Source organism: Pipra filicauda, unplaced genomic scaffold, assembly GCF_003945595.2.
Source record: "Pipra filicauda isolate LSUMZ 115617 unplaced genomic scaffold, ASM394559v2 scaffold80_size11013439_pilon, whole genome shotgun sequence".
Classification (NCBI taxonomy): Eukaryota; Metazoa; Chordata; class Aves; order Passeriformes; family Pipridae; genus Pipra; species Pipra filicauda.
In genome coordinates, this window is record NW_024104987.1 from 7711773 (window position 1) to 7733808 (window position 22036).

General features: G+C 48.3%; 1 protein-coding gene across 7 annotated transcripts in view; it reads right to left on the minus strand.

Annotated features, from left to right (window-relative positions):
- Positions 1-6912: 6912 nt before the first annotated feature.
- The window catches only part of MXRA7 (matrix remodeling associated 7), a 30208-nt gene continuing 15084 nt past the window's right edge, over positions 6913-22036 (minus strand). The window contains exons 5-7 of one of the 7 annotated variants that reach the window (XM_039390203.1): positions 21024-21077; positions 20799-20879; positions 12136-13871 (exon numbers count right to left, since the gene is read on the minus strand). In XM_039390203.1, coding sequence (XP_039246137.1) covers positions 20846-20879; positions 21024-21077 — 88 coding nt within the window. In that variant the 3' untranslated portion in view covers positions 12136-13871; positions 20799-20845. The other 6 variants (XM_027729938.2, XM_027729963.2, XM_039390204.1 and 3 more) reach the window with 6 other exon arrangements.

Here is a 22036-nt window from a genome sequence, read left to right on the forward strand (position 1 = left end):
AACATTTTAAGAACACGCTGCTCCAGTGTGTGTCCCCTACAGGGTCACAGATCCTACCAGGAAACCTGTTCCAGGGTGGGCTCCTCTCTCCACAGGTCTGCAGGTCCCTGCCAGGACCCTGCTCCAGCATGGGCTTCCCATGGATCACAGCCTCCTTCGGGCATCTGCCTGCTCCAGTGGGGATCTCCTCCACAGGCTGCAAGTGGATCTCTGCACTCCCACTGCCCTCCATGGGCTGCAGGGGCACAGCTGCCTCACCATGGTCTTCACCACAGGCTGCAAGGGAATTTCCACGCCGGTGCCTGGAGCACCTCTTCCCTTTCTACTCCACTCACCTTGGTATCTGCAGACCTGTTCCTCTCACACTGCCACTCCTCTCTTCTCTGCCTGCAATTACACCGGAGCAATAACTTTTTTCCTTCTTAAACATGTTGTCCCAGAGGTGTCACTGCCATCACTGACTGGTTCAGCCGTGGCCAGTGGTGTGTCTGTCCTGGAGCTGGCTGGCCTTGGCTCTGCCAGACATGGGGGAAGCTTCCAGCATCTTCTCACAGAAGTTACCCCTGTAGACCCCCCCCTCCCGCTACCAAAACCTGGCCACATAAACTCAATACAACCCATAAGGATCATCAAGTCCAACTCCTGGCCCTGCACAGGAACAACTTCAAAAATCCCACCATGTGCCTGGAATCTTTGTCCAAATGCTGCTTGAACTCTGGCAGGGTTGGGGTCGTGACCACTTCCCTGAGGAGCCTGTTTCCCACCTCAGCTGTGCTGAGAGCAGTTTCTAAAAGGCAAGGCAAAGGAGGTGTGTAGGACAGAGTGCAATTTCCTCAGGACATTTTAGGGAACCACCTCATCAACCCACTCACAGCACTGCCAATTTAACAGTGTGACTGTAGGGCTGTTGAATCTGTTGTGGTCTACACACAAAATGAGGCCCAATGCTCTTGGCTGTTCATGGGCAGCTTGAAAATAGCTGGAAGATAAACTTCCCCCCTAAAAACAAGTTTTCAGAATGCCTCTGCTCCTATCTCAAGGTCACTGGGTTCACACACAGTGGTACTCCCCTTCTTCACTAAGGTCATACAGCTCTATCCTGCCACAAGGACAGCGGATGAGACACAGGAATCCTTCACTGCAGGACAAAAGCACAGCCCACAGAGGAGAAAGAACTGGCAAACCCAACCTAAAATTTTCGTGTGGTGCTGCCTGAAATAGAAGTCTTCTTGCTCATGCCAAAAGTCAAACTTCACCACTACAAAGTTGATTTAAGCGTGTGGGTGTGAAAACTTCAGCACAGTCTGAACAGAGAAAAGCTGAGGTTTCTATTTTCTCCATCCGGTTTCTGCTGGTCTTTCTACTGCTGCTGTGCAGGTAACACCCTGTGTAACTCATCCACTGGCTTCACATCACGGTGGAAAAACAAACAGAACAAAGCGTGGAAGTGGAACAGACAGTATCTATTCAGACCCATCAAAACTGAAGGGCATAAGCACATAGACAGATCTTTTAACAAAAAGCCAAAACAAACAGAAAGTTCAGAAATCAACAGGTGTGAGTCTCCCTCCCAGCCATTCTGACCATATCTTGGAAGTATCCAGAATCTATAACTCTTCCCTTTTGTAAAAGACATAGCTCTAACTTTTAGTAAAGTGTCAGATGCTGGGACAAGCCTAAGCAGTCAGTCATTCCAGCTCTTTGCAAATCTGTTTCCCCAGGCAGTCTGGTTTATCCACCCAGTCACTTCACAAAGTCCCTCTTCACTCCAAAGGTCACAGTCATCTCCTTTGCCTCCTGGGCTATACTGTTTCTCCTCCAAAGTTAAACAGCTGGGTTTTTCAGTGGTCCTTGCTGACATGAAAGGACACATTCCACATAAACAGTGACAGCTAAAGGGAATTCAGGGTGACAGGAGGGATTAAAAAGATCCTGTGCCTCAACTGGGACCTGAGTCCAAACTAAAGCATGAATCTGATGCCGCTACTCACCTGAAGTCAGAACTTGCTTCACATATGAAGCACTGGCATCCTCAGAGAGGATATCTCACTATACAGTGCTCTGAGCTGAACCAGCGATATCACGCGGGGGGTTCTACCTGTACCCCACGCACTAGCAGTGCTTGTCAGAAGCAGCTACTGCCAGCAGACTGCAGCTTTCTCCTCTGCTACCAGAATCTCGGGTATCTGGAAATGGAAAGAAGATGACACCAGTCCTCTGATGCTGGAAGGCACTACAGTCAAAGCGTCACCTTTCAGAAGAGTTACTGAACCAATAAGACCATCTTCACTTACTACAAACTAACCACTTCCAACACTCCTTTCCCACCCTCCCATTTCCTCAAAACCAGCATCCTGAGGTTAATTTCTGCTTCCATCAATTATCAGTAGCAAAATTAGAACAAACTGAGTCATAGGCAGTGTTATAAACTGATTTCAGAATTTTATTTACAGCACGCAGGGTACTGGTTTCCTCTCTGATAAAAAGGCTATAACAGTGTTGACAAGGAAGAAAAATGACAGAGGCAACGATCCAAGACATCATCTCCTTTGTTAGGATTGCAGTTATATCTTTATGAGTTATAAAACAAGGCAATAAAATTCAAGACCATTAGAACAATGTCACACACATTACAGTAGGAAATACCTCCACCGAGCCAACAAATACTCATCTCACAGCTGAAAAAGAGCTCAATTATTGGGGGCTGGGGGATCAAGGGAAGTTTTAAGAAATGTTAAAAAAAAAGTCCTGGTCCTGATCAGGAGGATTTGCTCAGAAAAATCTGAGTCATTAGCTAAGTTTAGCCAGTCTCAGGAATGCTGGAGAACAGGTGGATCACAACATACAGGATTCGTGAGAGATTTGAGAAGGAGAAAAGGACAGCACATCCTTAATCCTCCCTAAAGCAAACAGCACCCGAAATGTTCCCTCGGAGGTTTGCGGGCCCTCTGTGCTGTTAGTACAAAACAACAGCACCCTCCAGAGGATAAACGGTGCTCGCTCTGCCTCTCCCACACCTCACCTTTTACGAACATGCAGTGTATGAGCTTTTTTCCAGCTGTGAGCGCTGTAGGCCTGTGTTTAGGTTAGCCTTGGGTAAGAAAACACGAGCCATTTTAGAAGAGCAGTAACAAAGAGCTCCAAAAAGAACCCTGCTTTCTACTGCCAGGCAGCACTATCTCTCTCCAAAGTGTCAGTGGTCCTTGCACCAGGGCTGCAATCTCTTTACAGTTACAGAGAAGGAAAAATCGACCCCACTGGAGGTGACTCATCACACCTCACCTTTTGGATTTTACCTCGGGGAACAACTGGTTGAACTCACTGGTGGGGCAATGAGTCCACATGACCCACACAGAGGAGGCTCCCAGCCCCCCCTGCCACGCTTGGCCCAGTCACACTGCCAGTTTTGGAGATGTGTTTGAGACTGCTTGTGATTCCCCAGAATGATGTCAGTTGGCTCTTTCATCTCTTTCTACAGCAGCAATCCCAACAACTTGGTTCAACACCTGAAAAATGTCTCAATCCCCACAGTATGTTTGGCACCAGCCTCTGAGGGAAAACAAAATCAATTATCCGCTTTCTCTGAGACAAATTAACAGGAAACAAACTATGCAATATCTCATCTTAATTAGTGTATTGTTCCCGGAGCAATTTAGCAGTTGACAAATGCAAACAGTACACACACCATTCCCAAAAGCTGAGCAGACCGTGACTCACTCATTACAGCACAAACCTCAGTGACTGCATTCCAAACCTACTTTGGGAATTAAGAAAGTATTTCAGACAGGAGAATTTCCCCTTTAGGGAAAAAAAAAAAAGTATCTCTCACAGCTATTCCAGAGGTGCTGGCTGGGATCCAGTAACTGGATACATTTGAACAGTAGCTCTATTCAAAGTTTAAAAAAAACCCAAACAAACCACAGGGACTTCCATGGTTTGCTCTGCTCCTGTCCCAGCACAAAGTCAGTTTCAAATCCACGGCACTGGCACTCCATCCCCATCTATCTTTAGGAATTCTTACCATCCAGTGCTCCTTCCATAACTCATAATCTGAGCTGCTTCACTTGACATTTAGAAAAGGCTCACAAGAAGGATGACATTCCTGAGCTTTAGTCACATCATGAAAAAAGAATACAAAAAAACCCCCAAATACCACTCAGTTGCCACAGCCAGAAGGTAGAAGACACCACTGTACATTTTCCAACACATCTGAGGTTATGTTGGTCAGACAGAGAAATGCAGGTAGAAAAGGCTTCAGTAACAAGGGGGTTGTTTTTTATACAGTCCTTATGTTATATCAAAATGTGATTCACCAATAAAAATGGCAGCAAAGGTGAAGCTGCTTTCTTAAAACAGGAGCTGCTTGTGCCCCTCACTCACTACCCAAATTCCCTATAGGCACCAGATACCACAAATTTCAGAACTAGTTATTTCACGACCTAGAGAAAATTATATTCTCTAAAATGGGTTGTTATCTATATGATTTTTAAACTTTGTTCCCACCATTCTTAGGGGAATAAATCCTGACTATTATAAATTAATTCCCTGCCTGGAAACAGTGACTAAGAGACATGAGGGACTGCAGGGCTGAGGCAGGAATGAGTGAGATGCTTTTCAGTGTTATAACTCCAAAGGTGATCTGGAAACTCCTGCTTGTTCTCCTCTCGAGGGTATTAAGTGAGGACTTTTGCCTTTGATTCATTCTGAGAAATACCCCTGAGGAATTTATTAAAAAATATTTGACATAGTTTGCAAAAAATCCCAGAACTCCCCTGCACAGCACAGGAGGCAACATAAGATGGAAAATAAACTTGTAGGTGCAAAAAGATTTAATAAAGAACAGTACATAGATTTAATAAAGAACTTAAACCATCAGTGCACAGGCAGGTGGAGGTGGATGTTTGTCTTTCTGTCTGTCCCTGGGATGAGTTTTCCCACCTTTTGTAAACATAACTGATGTCGTCAGATAACTTCTGATACCCTCCAGGACAGAGGATGCTGGATTGAAGAAAAGGATTTACCCAAATAAAGGAAGACTTTTATCACCCGAGTAAAACAAGCACTGGGCAAGATTACATCACCCAAATAAATATGCACTGGGCAAGATTACATCACCCAAATAAATATGCACTAGGTCCATGGCGAATATACGTTAGATAGGTGGGGGTTTTTTATAAGGTGAATTTTACTGTATAAAAGAGGTAACTTTTTACCCTTTGGTGTGTTTCCTTAGTGGAAACCCCCACCTCGCACCCTGTGAAGAATAAACAGAATAAACAATGTGCTCTTCAAGTCGAATTATCAATCCCCAGACTGATTTTTTTCACCTTTTGTAAACAAAACTGAAGTTGCCAGATAACTTTTGGTAACTTCTACAACAGAAGCTGCTGAATGAAGAAAAGAGCTTTATGTTTCAGGTAAGATCACATCACCCAAGCAAATATGTATTAGGCGGGCGGGCTCGTGTGAACTTTACTGCATAAAAGAGATGAGTTTTCACCCCTTGAGCTGCCTGATCTGTGGAGGTACAATGAGCGGGATGAGCAGTGCGTCCTTTCCCAGACTAGGATGTGTGTCTGTGTTTAGCGAGCTCCTAAATTCGGGTGCCTCACAGAGCCCTCACAGAGCCCACACGAAGGCCCCCGGAGCCGCCGCCATCGCTGTGAGGGCGGGAGCGGCCCCGCCCCCGACATGGCGGGTTAGGGAGGGCGGGCGGGGACAACCCGGCCCTGCCTCACGGGGGCCCGGCGGGGACATGTGTGTGCTGTGGCGATCGTCCCTGCCTGCCGTGGCAACGGGGTGTAGCAGCCACGGGGACTCCCCCAGTGCCACCATCCCCTCATGAGGACACACTCCGATGCCGCCGTCCCCTCGTGGGGACCCCCTCAGTGCCGCCATCCCCTCGTGGGGAACCCCCCAGTGCTGCCATCCCCTTATGAGGACCCTCCAGTGCTGCCGTCCCCTCGTGGGGACCCCCCAGTGCCGCCATCCCCTCGTGGGATCCCCCCGTAACATTATTCCCTCATGGGAACCCCCCAGTGCCACTGTCCCCTTGTGGGGACCCTCCAGTGCCTCCATCCCCTCATGGGATCCCCCAGTAACATTATTCCCTCATGGGACCCCCCTAGTGCCACCGACCCCTCATGGGACCCTCAGTGCCACTGTTCCCTTGTAGGGACTCCCCAGTGCCACCAATCCCTCATAGGGACTCCCCAGTGCCACCAACCCCTTGTGGCCAGACACCACCAACCCCTTGTGGAGACACCCGCAGTGCTACCATCCCCTCATGGGATCCCTCAGTGCCACCGTTCCCTCATAGGGACTCCCCAGTGCCACCAACCCCTAATAGGGAGTCCCCAGTGCCACCATCCCCTCGTGGAGACACCCGCAGTGCTGCCATCCCCTCATGGGATGCCCCAGTGCCACCATCCATTTATGGGGATCCCCCAGTGCAGCCATCCCCTGATGGGACCCCCCAGTAACACTGTTCCCTCATGGGGACTCCCCAGTGCTGCTGTCTCCTCACGGGACCCCCAGTGCTGCCATCCCCCCAGTGCCACTGTTGCCTTATGGAGACCCCTGAGTGCCTCCATCCCCTCATGGAGGGAGGGTTTAACTGGACGGTCTCTAAGGTCCCTCCAACCCAAACCATCTGTAATTCTATGACTCTGTGATTGCTGAAAGGACGATACCCACAAGGGGAAGATTCTGCTGCAGCAGCTGGTGAAATTTCCTGTATAAAGGGGAGACCCTGCCAGAGCAACTGGTGACATTTCCTGTATAAATATTGATGAGCCCAGCGGGTAAAGGAGCTCAGAAGCTGCCCAACCAAGTACCCTGGGATGTACCCCATGGCTGCAGGTCCCTCTGGGCAGCACCTCCCCACCGCCCTCACAGACTCACACAGACATGTCCAGCAGGCTCCTCTTTATTACAGCCTTGCCAATGCACACAGAGAAAATGTACCATACAAACCCCATGGGCTTCACATCCAGAAACCCTTTTGTTTCATGTCTTATGCAGAGGCTTTTTTATTTCTCTTAATGTCTTTCTTAAATTCAAGCTAGTAAATAACAGAGCTTCACCACTGTCCTGTCATCAACAGCATCTAAACATTTTGGTGACACTGCTCAGAACTGGTATGGGCAGGACAGGCTGAATTCCAGCCTTGAATTCTGCCTTAAGCAGCGTTATCACTGCTGGCATAATGTGAAACTGAGGAGTTTGAGGAATTATTTTTTTTTTAATCCCCAGAAATGTTCCTATTCAGAGAAGACACAAACATAACATAAGCAATACAAAAATATTTTGGAAATAAACTGTAAAGTCTACAAGACAGAGACTGAAAATCAACTAAACCTTAACTCTCCTTTGGTTGCTTTCACAAAGAGCTTTGGAAAAGATCCTACTTTCAGTTTTGAACTAGGGAAAAGTCCCATATAAAAATGTTCTACATTTCTCCCTTTGCACAGCTTGACAAAGGAAATCATGTCCTAGGGACACAGCAAGCCACAGCAAGTGATGTTTCATATCATGGGACTGCTTTTCCCACTTAATTCATTCATGTTGGGTAAGAAGAGGTAATTTTCAGACATTAAATTTAGATTAAATCATGACTGGTAGGAAAACCGCTTCATCTCATTATAAATATGCCTTGACCTAAGTGAAACAATTAGACGATAAAATAATTCTTAAAAGTCTAATAGTCTGTTTTTATAGAATATGCTGTAGTGGGAGATAGTGAACAGATAATGAGATATTAGGTTTCTCAGACTCAAAAGGATTACACAAAATAAAGCAAACCTAATCTTTTAAGAGATCATTCCCTAAAACTGGGTCAAAAAATGTTGCCTTCCTTTGTCAGCAGTTATTAAAACTGAGAAAATCCTTCCTGATAAGAAAGTATTTAACAGGATTTCATAGCAGAGATAAGTACACCAGAAGACATTTAGCTATAATTAGGAATGCTCGTTGATTTACTCTATTCAAACCACCAAGCGTTGGTCAAGACTTGAAAATACTTGATAAATTCACAGAGATTTTCTAAGTATGTAGTTTCCCACACAATTTTATGTTAGAAGAGCAGTATCTGAGGTGGACACAATCATCCTTTATTAAAGTCAGCCACCTCTGTGTGCTCCTTTTACCAGTGTCAGGAGGAGAAGAGGTGTTTGTGTTTCCAGGTTGAAGTTTGCTTCTGCTTCCTCGGGCGTGAAGATGAGCTCAAGGAGGTCAGATGGAACCGGCTTGGATTTGTTTCAAAAAGCCAGCGTGAAGGAGGATGAAGGGTTCCTTCCCAGGAGATGAGGACGGCAACACACCCCTAATCAGAGCACTAATGCCTTGCCTTTGGCTATTTGCTTTCTAACTGGAGGATTGGAAGCCTCTCTGCCAAGAGAGTTTGTGCAGTTTCCATCTTTGGAGGTTTTCAAGACCCAACAGGATAAACCCCTGAGTAACTCGCCTTGGTCTCATAACTGATGTTGCTTTGAGCAGGAGGCTGGACTACAGACCTCCTTAGAACCCTTCCAACCTCAGGTATTCTGTGGTTCGACTATTTTCATCCATTTTACCTCTAACATCTTTGGCTTTCTTCAGATATCAAACTGATATCTGAAACGAGGCTTGAAAGTTCATTTGCATAAAGCATGGCCAGAAAAAAGTTGTTTAACTGCTTTATATGACTGCTTTAAAGAGTTTAACTGCTTTATATGACTGAGACATGTGACCCAGCCAGAAAAAGGTAAGAAATCTCTGTACGAGATGAAAATAATGTGAGAGCTCTTTAAAAAAAAAAAAAAAGAGAGAGATAAAAAAGGTGAGGAATTACAAGTCCTTTGAAATACATATCACCAGCCTGTATGTGTTTGCAAAACAAACTGGAACTGCAAAATAACTAACGAGACACGTTTAAAGCACTACAGACTCCAGCATCCTGCATAATAAGGGCCAAAATAGCTTTTGGGCACATCCTCCCCTGGCTGCAAGGTTATATATCGTACAGTCTAAGCTGCTCCTTCATGTCTCCTTCAGACATCTCTCCAAACGTGTCACTTTTTTCCTTCATCAGTGTGAAGATGGCAGCCAGCTGCTCTCTCTGAACCCTGTCAAGAAGAAAAGGAGAAGTAGGAATAGCCGGTCCCCAGAAGGCACTTGGAGCAAGAACACCATGGTCAAATGAAACACGGAGCCAAACGCAGGTCACTGTACAAGCCTTACTGGTTGCAGGAAATCTGCCCATGTGAGATAAGACAGAGAGAGCCTCTGGTTCTCCTTCCTCCCCTTTCCCATCTGCCCCATCATAATGCACGTCTCTCTGCACTTCTTTCAATATGGAGATAAACCAGACTGCTTCAACACTAGCTTTGGAGTTCCTTAAGGCTTATCTATGCTCACAGTTTCAAGATAACTTGAAACTCTGTTTCTCAAGATAACTTGACATGTGGAATTTCATAAGACCAGCATGTCCCAATTTAGCAGACTCCACAATGAACCTGGATTAAGATTCAACAGCAGTGTCCTTTTATTCTGCAATGAGAGTATGTAGATACAGAGTAATTCAGGAATAGCTATTAAATTCAAAATGCATATCCCACCTTAAAACTAGAGACCAGACTACCTCTCAGTGTGGACATGACTTTAATCAGCCAGTGGAAAATAAGATCACAGATAGGAATTTGCTTTGATTCGAGTTTGTCTGCCAGTGGGAAATGGTGAGATGGACCCAGGCAGCCAGTCCAGCAATGAGGTGACCCCAGTGTGGGCAGAGGCTGACCAGTGGACCACCCAGATTTCCCTAGTAGATGATTACACCCGTTTCCCCATAGCAGAGAATATCTTGATTTTTCCCTACCCTGAAGCAGTTAAGCATTTTACACAAAGGTTGATATCTGTGACAGGGCTTTATTTGTGGAAGCTTTATAGGAGGGCTTATACTGGTCATACACCTACTTGTCATCATTCAGGGATACAGGAGGGTGGGCAGCACAGGAGTGTCATTTGCTCACAAGTAGCTCATGAACTGATGTAACTGTCTACAAAATCCTCTTTTGGGTTAAAATGATTGTGCCCATGGCTCCAGGCAGGGCTGGCTGTGGACTGGTACGTTCCCACTGCTGGACTCCTACCTGACTGAGGTCACATTGCTGTATTGCCCAACACATCTTGTACCCAACTCTCCTGTGTGAGATTAAAAGAACTAATGAGGTTGTGGTGCTTTACAGCTGTAACAAGGGAGAAGCTTTCTATTACATTCTATTACTTCAAGGCTTATTTTGCCTCTGCATGAGCATGGGGCCAGAATTCAGTGACAGCTTAGAGCACAGATCTGCCACAATCCCAGCTCCTCCTGCTTGTTTAGCATCTTTAGACCACCCGTGGGCTAGAAAGACAAAACTGGCATTTGCTTCTACGTGGTCATCCTTTCAAGAGTCCTCCTTCCTGCCACAGCCAGCTTCCCACATCGGGCTTTAAACCATTTAATTAATCCATTTAAATACACGCCACTAGATAACCTGGGGTAGTCTTCCTGCAAGGCCAGTGTGGACAAGCTATCAGCTGTTCCAGTAACAGGAGAGGTAGTAATAACTATTGACAGGCAAACCCAGGACACAGTCTTTGCTTGGAAGGAAGGACGGCATCAACCCACGAGCAGCAACCAGCCCATGAACAAGATCAGTGGAAGGAGACAGGAGTGAGTAGAGGAACCTTTTTCATGTGCTGAACTCCTGCTCTGTGTTTTTCCCTCTCCTGGGCTAAGCCCCAGCAGAAGCAGAAACAACAGCCTGTCCTCTCAGCGCTGCTGAAGCAAACAAGGCAGGAAAAAAGCAGATCCTGGCTAAATCAAGCTTGTTTGCCAATTCTATTGCAATTAAAATGCAACGGTCCTGAGGCCAAACATATCCCGATAATGATGTGGGATCTTTCAGTTATGAAAGCCTGGATTTGTCTGTCTCTTTTGTAATGTTTTGTGCTCACATGAAGAGCCGCCCTTTCCAGACGAGAGGAAGGGAAGCAGGGTCGTTAGTGATCAATATTTTATTTTAGATCACCGCTGGGCACCAGAGGGCACGTTGCCAGTCTGGTGTGGAGAAATTCGATACACAGCCTGGCCTCCTGTGTCTGCAATGCATGCCAGCTGGGAATGCTCCACGCAGGTCTGCATCCCTCACTCGTTATTTCACAGACATTAACACTGCTGAAAGCTCCCCAAAGGCCTGTTTCCTTGTCTCCAAAATCAGGATCACAGACAGTATTTGCTCTACTCTTTTTAAGCACAACATCAATGCATTTTGGCTCTCCCCTCTATCATGACTGTGCATTTGAAAAACAGAAAAAAGAGCCGTTACTGCTGTTACTCTGTGCTACATAACCTACAACAAAGGGACAGCAAAAAAAGGTAAAGAGAGAAAAGAGCCTGGGAAGGAAAAGTAAGGCATCACAAACATGAAACTGTGTTCAAAGAGGAGCCTCTCCTATCAAAGGTGACCTTGCAAAACAACTTTGTAGTGCTCCGGGTTGGTTTTGTTTGGGTTTTTTTAATGAGTTCAGATCAAACCTACCCCGTTCACAAGTAAAATCATCCTCTCTTCCCCTAAGTGCTGCCCTTAAAGCTACTTGGATTCGGGAAGTCAAACAGGATTTTACTTATTGCTGACAAAATAGATTAATTAAGGATTTTCAAAGTAGCCTAATTCTTCTTGGTAGGCAATTGAATTTGCATACTTAGCTCCCCTGGGCTCTTTTTAGACATTTCAGTCCAAGTCTTTTGCAACTAACTGGAGGTTTGGATCAGTGAGCTATAGGTATGCTAGAGAACCCCATTTCAAGAGCTGCTTGGCACCCACGTCCACAGCAGCTGAAATCCTGGGCAGAGCTCAGCACTGGGAACTGCTCTGCGGACAAACAAGACCAGAATCCTGCTGCAACAGTGTTGCTCCAGCAGAAATAAGGTAATATCCCTGATTTTCCCCCTGATCTGACTCTATTGTTAAGGAAGCCAGTGGAATCATTTATATGGTAAAAGGCATAGGAGGGCAGAGCATACCTGTAACCTAAAATCCAGATTTTCAACACAAATCTCTTGAGAAAGAAGTTACAAGCTGCTGGAAGCAGGGAGAACAAGCACAAACCAAATAAACTATTCAAAGGTTTATTGGACCAAACAAAGGCAATTTTTACAGATTCAAGCCACTAGAATTACAGTCCTTTGTATAAGAGCCACCATCAGATACAAAATGAACAAACAAAACAAACAAAAGTAAAAAATACCCAGACAGCCATTTGAGTTGAAGAAATAGATTGGCTTGCTGCCACTAGCAAAAAATCTGGACTCAACTATAGACTTTGCTGGATGTACATATTGCCATGTAACTTAAACACAACGTATATAAGGCATTCTTTGCATAGTTGGGTGCTCGGGACACAGTCAGCCAGCCAGCACCGAGGGGAGACAGCGGCTGTACCAGCGGGATGTTGAAGCAGAGGGTCCAGATGTGCCTAAATTCATATGCAAACCACTGAACACGCTTGCAGTTGTCGGCTGGGAAGGGGCAGCCCAGCCTCTTCTAAAGCTGAAGCCTCCTGCTGTTCTTTAAATGAGCCCTTTTATCGAGAGTCTGCCAACCCCGGGCGCTGGAAAGGACAACTGTGTACAAGGTTTCAAGTATTGTCTGCATAGGAATTAAAAAGGGAGGGGAAAAAAAAAAGCAGCCTGTTGGGTTTCTGATATGTTTGCAGCATTAGCCAAGAGGCTGTCGTGAAAGAGGAGCTTTGAAGGACACATCCCCACCCAGCCTGGTGTTTCTACAACACCACTAGAGGACTCAGACCCTCTTCTGTCTCTTACAGACTAGCTGGGTTTGATTTAAAACCTGCCATGTCTGAAGCAGGAATATGTGCCCAGCCAAAATAATCTGCTGTATGTGACAGCGCCGGGGGGCAATGCAGAACTCTGGCTCCCATGGACAAGCCACAGGGCTACCAAGAGAAGAGGGCACTGAACAGCAGACAGGCAGAGGAATGGGAATGTGCCTCTCCCAGGACCCCCACTGTCTGATCCTGAGCCAGAGGAAACCCCTGATGCCACAGCTACCTCCTCGGGCCTCTCCTCTTGAGAACTGGAATAGGGAAAAGTGAGGATCCAGATATTTACAGCAGCCAAAGTGTGGTCTCCTAAACCTCTGCCACAAACAGAACAGCTAAACTATCAATCTTCAGCACTTCCCGAGTCTCCTGAACACCTACAGAATCAGGTCTCTGCTAAAATAACTACAGAAGCAAGATTTGAGTCAGTCCAGTCTGCCATACCTCATGTGGACCCCCCTTTGTCCCTCCACCCCTCAGAGTAAAGCAGCTTTGTACAACATTTGAAATCACAGGGAGTTCCCACCCCCCAGAAATAAAGAGGAGTTTGGCCCCAGGACAAAACAACTTGAGAGTCTGGTACAAGATCCAGGCTGGTCTGGGAGAAGAGCTATGGTTTGTCCACCCCAGGAAAGGAACAACACAGATTTCATGGCCTAATACATGGTAAGGAACACAATAGACTCGCTGCATATTTAGTGTTCACTTCGGGTTCTGTTTGGGGGAGAGGGAGGAAGGTTCATCCCAGCCCCCCAGACACAACTCAAGTCACTGCTTGGGCCCAGCCCCAGTCCATGGAGCCACACAACAGGATCTCCTCAAACTTGACACCATGGGAGTTTTTGAAGAATTCAACTTCAGACCAAGAGGGGATCCCAAGTTTTGAGGGTTTATGGATTTCTCTTATGGGCGTGTTTGGTTGGTTTTGGTATTTCTCTCAAGCCTTTAAGGATGCCAAGGGATGCCTTTAGGAGGAGGCTAGGGACAACTTCATATAGTCTTCAGGTCTGCAAAGAGAAACAGGGAGAGAAATCATTTCAGTCATTTCACCCCTCAGGTTGGTTCATTATTATTCACATAAAAGGAGCAGGTGGAACACTCAGAGTGTGTGTGTGTGTGTTGGGGGGAAGGCAAGGCAACTTCTCCCCTCAGGGCAGAACAAGACACTGCAAACATCATGCCTCTAAGAAGGATTTTGCTTCAAAGTCACCTGCAGCAGGATAGTCGAAACCCAATCAGAAGTGTAAATCCTCTTGTTCTGGCACCAATCTAAGTTACAGCCCTTCTGACCTACTAATGAGAGCTGGAGAAGCCCAACTAATTGGAAGCTTTCATTAGCTGCCTCACCATCCTGTGCAGAGCCTCCCTGGGCTGCTGGCACCCTTGTCCAGCCCAGATTCCTCTTCCCACCTGCAGCCATACGAGCCAGGAACGAGTACTAGTTTCTCAAGGCAGTGTTGACCCTTCTCAATCTTCCCACGGATGTGTCTGTTCAAGGGAAGGAGGTAAAAACCCCAGACTCTCTGCAGGTCACAAGGCTTCCTTTTGTTGGGAAGCTCTCCCAGTATCCCAGGGAAGGAGGGTGAGATGATTAGATGTGTTTTATGTAGGGGGACATCCAGGCACTCCCTCAAGGTCTTGCAGCATGTTGTTGACAGAGCCAGGGCTAGAAAATGTGGTCTCAGCTTGAACCTTTCACTCTGCCCTTACTGCCCCAGCATCTCTCATGGATCAGTGCTCCACAACAGGGAACACCCAACAGAAGGCTGGGCAGCTGCCCACGGACAGAGACCTGCACTGAAGTGGAGGGAAGCTACAACACACATTACCTGGGCACTTACAAACACACACAGATGCACTCCAGCCTAATTCCTCCTGAATTCAATCGGGTTCATTGTCCATAACACCTGAACCTCATTTAAAACTCGCCTACTCCTGCCATCCACCAAGTAACAGCCTCATTTCTTCCTCTTTTCTTCTGCAAAACCTTCCCTTCTCCAGCAGCCTCGCCAGCACAGCCGGTGACCCGGATCCCGGGCGGGAGATGCCGGGTGAAGCATCACGCGGGACCGCGGTTACTCGAGCGACGTTGCGGAGGCTCAGTGGCCGGACCATTAGGACAAAGCAAGGAAATTCTCCGGGGTGGATAATCGCTCCGCAGGATCCGCGGTGCCGAGGACCGGATCATCCCGCTCAAGTCACGCAAGCATAATCAGATTTCACGTGTGAGGGCATAAGCTCGTTGCCACGGGGGCCCAGGAGGGGAGGTCCCCTCCAGCCCACCGCAGTTGCAGCAGGGAGGGATGGAGGATTGTCAGAGCGTCTCAGTGGTAACCCCTCACAGGAATACTCACCTCCAGGACAGGGCCAGACTGGCAGCTGGGGTGAGAAGACCTCAAAACAAGCATGGCCTTAATGGAGGATGTCCATCAGAGCCATAAATTCCCACCTGCACAACAGGGATACCCCTTTCTGCTCCTGGAGAAAGCTGTGAGGGGGATTAGACTAAAGAGCACAAGGCAGCCCCTCACTGGGACACTGGGGCCATATAACGCCCCAGACTGAGAAGCTCTGGCATTGCTGCCACAGAACCTGAAAGTCTTAATTAACTTGGGATGGAGGCTCAGAGATTTGAGCCACTGCTTATCCTTGGCTCTTCTCTGCTTTCCATTCTCCTTGGATCAGCATGCTTTCCCCCAGCAGCACATCAATCAAACCAGGTTAGGGTCTTCTTTTGCCAGAAGCTGTATCCTTTCTTCAGATATAGATTATCCAAATATCTGCTCTGGCCCAAGCTCAGGCCCAAGTTGCTGAATCATATGATCTGTCAGCTGGACATGGTTCTATGTAAGGAACAGCTGGAGAACAAGGAGCCCAGACAAAAGCAGGTCCTGGAATATGAGGGTGGCTCAGGGACTGAAGATCTCAAAGACCATGCTTTTCCTGAAGCATGGAAACTGCAAGTCCTTCTGGTGGCATCAGAAGCATTCCCCACACTCCAGCTCAGCCATGGCATTGGCACAGGGGTTCTTGCTTTTGAGAGCAGACCTCACTAACAAACTGGCATTCCCACATGCATTTATCTCTTGTGTGTAAAAGTCTGCAGCAGATCAGGAAATCCTGTAGCCAATCCGTAACCTATAGCTTTCTAAAGGAGTCCTGAGTCACTCTGAGAAGATTCCATAGCATCTTGCTGTAACCACCTCTGGCATGTGCCCTTTTTAGAAGTTTCACTTAGAAAGCTGATTTTCAGAAGAATGGAGCATTCCCAACTCCTTTCCTTGGCTTAGCTTGTCAGGACCATCAGCTGTCTGAAATCCTGGCAATCTGGCTTCAGACTCTTCGCACTCCAAACAAACTAGGACCGACCCTTGAGGATCAAGATCAAGTGAAGAAAGGCCCTGAGTGCTGGGCAGACCTGGCAATGGATGGTCAAGCTCTCTCCAGGCAGTTCTCTCCCATCTCACTGCTGGGGTTGGTCCCATCATCCCTGTCCCTGTTTCTTTACCATGGGGACAGCTACCATCTCATTTCTGGTAGTGACCATAACCCACTCTTCTCTAGGATCAAGATATCACAGGAAGAATAAGAGGAATGACATATTAAATCTAAGCTTTCTTGGTGGTCCCATAAGCAGAGACCAGTTCCTTCAGCCAATCAGTAAAACACAAAGAGAGGATTTAAATGCTGAACAGGGAGACAGTGCTTAGACAAGAGAAGAGCAGGAGAGTGAAAAGTACCAAAAGGAGCTTCTATCAACACAAATCTGATATTCCTCCAGTGGGACAGAGAAGTTGAAAGGTGCATTTGACATTGGACAATACCTCAGGAACACCAGTGGGGGCTGCCAGAGCTGGTATGACCAGGGAGCACAAGTCACACAGCCATTAGGACAGGGGCTGTTGAGGAGTCAGTGGGGTCAGGGGCTGTGTCACCCCCCCAAGCAGACCTTGCCCACCACCGTTTCAAGGCAGAAGCCTCCCACATTTCCCAGCCACAGCAGCAACAGCCAAGAAGGCCAGAGCACAGCCAGGAAGGTGGCTCAGGCTTCTGACCAGCTCAGCCAAGAGGCCATGACCACCTCCACAAATTGTGTGCCCATTCCCTTGCAACACTCCTGACCCCCCAGCCAACACCAGAGCAGTGGGAAAAGCCATGGATGGGCCAGCCTGCATTTTCCTCTGGTGTTTGTACTCCAGCTTGCTGCCTACCAGTTTGCTCCCTGCCTGGTGTGATATCCCGATTCCCCATAGCCCTCAGTCTCTCCTGGCTGCAGAGGAGCTGCAGGGGAGGCAGAGCCAGGCTCCCAGTGAATTAGCAGGCAGAGAACAGCCAGCTGCCCATGCTGCACGGGGTTAAGCAGAAGCAGATGAAGAAAAGTTGTGAGCGCTGGGTGAGGGAGACACAGAGAAGCAGCCACGAGCTACAACAATTCAGGACCTGAGCCAGAAGAAAACACCCAGGAGCTCCAGCAGAGTTGCTGTCTGAACTGAAATCTCATGCCAAGGCAGGGTCAGAGACTCTCACGCTGCAAAGCCTATGGGGGAGTTTGCAAAGGTTTCCTCTCTGGGACAGGAGGAGGAGAAGGGGAAGGGGCTTCCTGGCCTCCCTTTCCCTGGCTTTCCAAGGGAGGCATCCTGAGTTCCTCAGTTTTTAAAGCTGCTGGGGATTCATGACTCAGTCATGACTATAAATACGGCCAGAGCTCCAGTCCATTGACATCTCATAGGTCAGAGGACATTTTCCCTTGGGATATGGTGTAGGCAGAGAACAGCACCAGGCCACCAGCAGACTCCCTCCTCGTACAAGTGGAGCTTGGGACCTATGGAGGGAGTGTCAGAGCAGGGGGACCTCAGCAGGAACCCCCAAACACACAGTGCCCTTTCCTACAAGAGGCAGGTGGAAGGGAAACCCTCATGCACTGGGTGTTTTGTGGCTGAAAGCAGCCTTGCCTGTGGTGGGGCCATCCCCACGGCTGGTGGCTGCATGAAGCAGTGGCCAGCCTGACCTGCAGAGTCCCACAGCCCTGGGCTCTGCAGTCCCTTGCTGCTCCCTTCCCCTTGCTGCTGCTCCTCTTCCCTCAGCCCGGGACGACTATCGTGCTGCAGAAGATGAGAAGCAAACAAATAATAAAACCCCAATAAAAGCCCAAACTTACCAGCTTCCCTCATCCATAAGAAGCACCATGCTGGACAGGACAGGACAGGACAACAAAGCCACTGGGTAGGGGGAAGGTTAGCAAAAGAGAAGGAAGGAGATAGAGGCCCAGATTTCATGCCATACAGAGAGGGGAGCAAGCAAGTGAGCCAGGGTTATGTGATGGCAATGCAGGGGGTGGACAGGGACAGATGCCAACGGACAGCTCTCCCGAAATGCAACCTCCTCCAGCCCTGTCCACCCACTTATTTTTGGAGGGCCAGTAGCAGCGATGTTTGAAATAGGTCGAAGTCTGTCAACACAGTCATTAAACCCCTGCAGCTGTTTCCTGCCCTTGTGAGCACCAGAGTTGTCATCACCAGCATTGTCTCATTCAAAAATGAACTTCAGCACGGTTGTCTCTCAAGTCACAGCTGCATCCCCACTTTGATTCAGGATGCCTGGCAGAGCAGGCACTCCCTAGAGCCAGGGTCTGCCCAGGGCACCCTGCCTTGCTGAAGCTCCAGGATTCAAGCACAGTTTTATTCAGTGCCTTGTAACCAAGAGGCACTCTGAAACCACCTGAGGAGGAGACAGGTTTCCATTGCTAAGCTACCACCAAGAAAAGGGATGAGAGTGAGATTTACAGCCATCCAATTCCCCTTGCATGAATCCAAACTTGCAGTAGAACCCTAGGCTTAAACCCAGTCTGTATTAAAGCAGTGTCACCTCAACCCATCCACGGCTGGCCAGGAAGTGAGAAGGGAGGATTGAGAGGCAGGAGGAGAGTTTGCTCCTAGAATGGGTCACCTGGCTGTGGGAACTGAGCCCATTAGCCAGGGAAACTGGGCAGCCATCCCTACCTTCTCCTTGGTCTTACAGAGGCTGACTGTGGTCTGGGGGAATCACCTGCTCCATCCATGAGTGCCCTGCCAACAGCAGAGCGTGTCTGAGCAGTTTGGTGCCATTCTCTCAGACCCTGTTCAAGGGGTCTGTAACGATGCCCTAGCCAAGGCCCCATGGGGCAACTTCTGGCTCTTCACTCCCACCTCTCCCTCAATCCCTGAAACAAGACAGAGGACAGAGAGGTGAGACCTTTCCACAGCCTGTCAGTTGGGATCTGCTCTCCTTGCTCCAGCCAACACACCTAGTCAATAGTGACAAGGACAGAGCACAGACGGCTCAAACCCTCGGCACCACCGAGGCCAACCAGGGCTTGGCTGGGACCTGCTCTGCCTCATGGAAAGAGTGAACTGAAAGCAGAGACCCAAGGGGATGGTTTCTCCTCATTGTTTTCTCTTTTACTATGAGTGGAGCCTTGTTGCAGCTGTCAGTGCTCAGCAGAGCCCTGACCATACTCATTTCTAACTAAAAAAAAAAAACCACTAACCTCTTTCAACCTTAAGGGAGGTTTCAAGAGCAGCTGGCAGTGACCATTCCAATCTATCCATGAGGCCCAGGCCCTGGCAGTGACCATTCCAATCTATTCATGAGGCCCAGGCCCTGAAGGCACACTGGGGAGCCCTTCCTCTTGCTCCCTCACCCACACGAGGCGCCCAGCCAGGACAGCAATACCCAACAGCCAGCACTTGGGGGCTGTGTCTCCCACCTACAACCTCAGCCCTGCCTGAGCAGGGGCAGCTGCACCACCACAACTCATATCTCCTGAACTAGAGCTTTGCACCATGGCAGCTACAGATGGCCAAAAGCCTCAGGTGCAGAAGAGAAGGATTAGGGAAATACACTGTGCTGCCTTGACCAAGGGCTGCATCCTTCCCCTGCACTCTTCCCCTTCCTGCCCAGACTGTTTTTCTCCCCCAGGGGAGCAAAGGCTACGTGCTTCTGTTCTAGAAGTACTGGTGACCCACCAGGTGTGATCAAGCACAGCCACTACCCCAGCAGATGTATTTGCCAACTGGATTTACTACTCTCCTCCCTCACTGAGCACTCCCTTTATTTTTTAAGACCAGAAGCAGGAAATTGCATCACTCAGTAAAGGTCACATTCCTTCCCCTTTTAGTCCAGATTTAGCACCAGTTTGAAACCACAAGACTCAAGTGAATACCAGGGAGGACAACCACAACTTCTGCAGGGATGCAGGTTAGAACAGAAGTGGGTTTTTTGGTTAAATAGCCAAATCTATTGCGTGTCCATCCTCTCCTGTCTGAATCCTATAGCTCCTCTCAGAACAGAAAAGGAATACTTTCAATGGCATCTCCAAAAACAAAGAATCCCATAATTCAGACTTGTGGTCTACTGATCAACACAACAAGTAGCCTCAAGGGAATCTGGGGGTACCACTTGCATTTTTGGAATGTTGCTTACAAGATGCTTCACATGGGAACCTGTTGGTCCGTGGGAAAACTGGAGGAGTGGCAGGGCTAAAAGCAAACACTAAATCTGTTTCAACTTTGGTAACACACCTTAGGATTAACTGCCCACTCAGCAGCCCAAATTTTCTAAATCAGTAAAAAGAAGTGTTTGTGGGATATCCAACTTCAGGCATCCAAGATGGAAGAGGTGATCATCCCAATGTGAGAGCCCTCATTTCCCCTGGAGTGCTCACGGAAAGTGAGATGGAAGCAGAGAGGAGCAGGCTCATTAATCTGTTATGAGGAGGGAAGGGGAGGGACATGGGGAGGGAGGTAGGACAGGCAACCAACTGCAGCTCAGGAACAAACCCTCCCCTGGAAAGTAAGACCCAAAACCAAAACAAAGCAAAAAAAAAAATCGCAAACCAACACATGAGCAGATGTTACCAGTGGTACCACTACTTCTAAGTAGCAGCATTTCCTTACCAAAAAGATTTGCAAGAATGTTTGTGGCCGAGGACCTAAGGTACTTGCTACAGAGATGTGAGATCAGAGGTCAGCTCAATCCTGCAACATAAAGGCGGCAAACCTGGGTCACAGCAGGTCAGCAGCACAGTCGGGGTGCATGGAATGGGGGATAGGGATGGAAGGACAAGGAGAAGGATGCAGGACAAGGCTGAGCCACTGCGCTCAGCTCGCCCAGGAGCTTACCTGGCAGCAGCCCTGCCCCCTTGCACCGCCTGCGAGGCCTGCAATGAAAAGCTGCTGATGCCGCAGTGAAGATTTGAGGGGGGGAAAAGTAAGCCAGCAACAAAGCAAGACAAAAAAAAATTCACACAGCTGCCTTAAAGAAATGAACAACACAAATATGGAAGAGAAGAAAACAAAGGAGCAGTAGGAAAAACACATCTGCCAATGGCCCTCAGTGTGGAAGGCTGTCGAGAGCCTCCAAGGGACCCGAAGCCCAGGCACTGTCCATCAGTTTTAGGTGCACTGTCCTGCCCTGGGAATGCTCCAAACAGACATGACCAGCGATGCCTGGGAGATGCTGTGTGCCCAGGACAGGTCCATCACCCCCTGGAGCCTGTTCCACAGTCCTGAGTACAAAACCCCCATCCCACTGCTGTCCATGGGCAATGTCCTCTCAGTGTCCCCAGGGGACAGCAGGGCCATTTGTTGCCACAGAGGAACCAGCCCAAGGACTTGCAGGACTTCTGGCCCTGAAACCTGAGCAGCCATTGCTCAGCTGCTTTGGATGGAGCTGCTGGTGCAAAGAGTTTGAATTTGCCAGCTGCAGGTATGCTTTTCCATTGGTGTTTAGCAGGATCCTGAAAAGCAATTCCCATTGAGCCCCATGGGTATCTCTGACCTTCACTCAGTTCATTCCACCACCTCCCTCCCAGGTGAAAAATACAGTGACACTAACAGCCCTGCTCAGTGTTTTACAGGGTGAGGGCTTCAGGCACAACAAAGATATAACAAAAGAAAGAAAACAGACTTTTTTGCCTGATGTCACCAATGCAGAATCATTTCTGCTGCTGGCCCCAGAGCAGGGCAGCTCTCTGGATTTACTCTGCCTACCACAATACCCTGCTCACACCACAGAGATAAACCTCAGCCAGCCCAGCTGCTGGCATCACAGAGATGATTCCCAAGGGCCTCGAGGCAAGGCAGGACATGCCTAAACCAGGGGAGAGGTGTGATCCCTCATCTTTGCCTTCTCC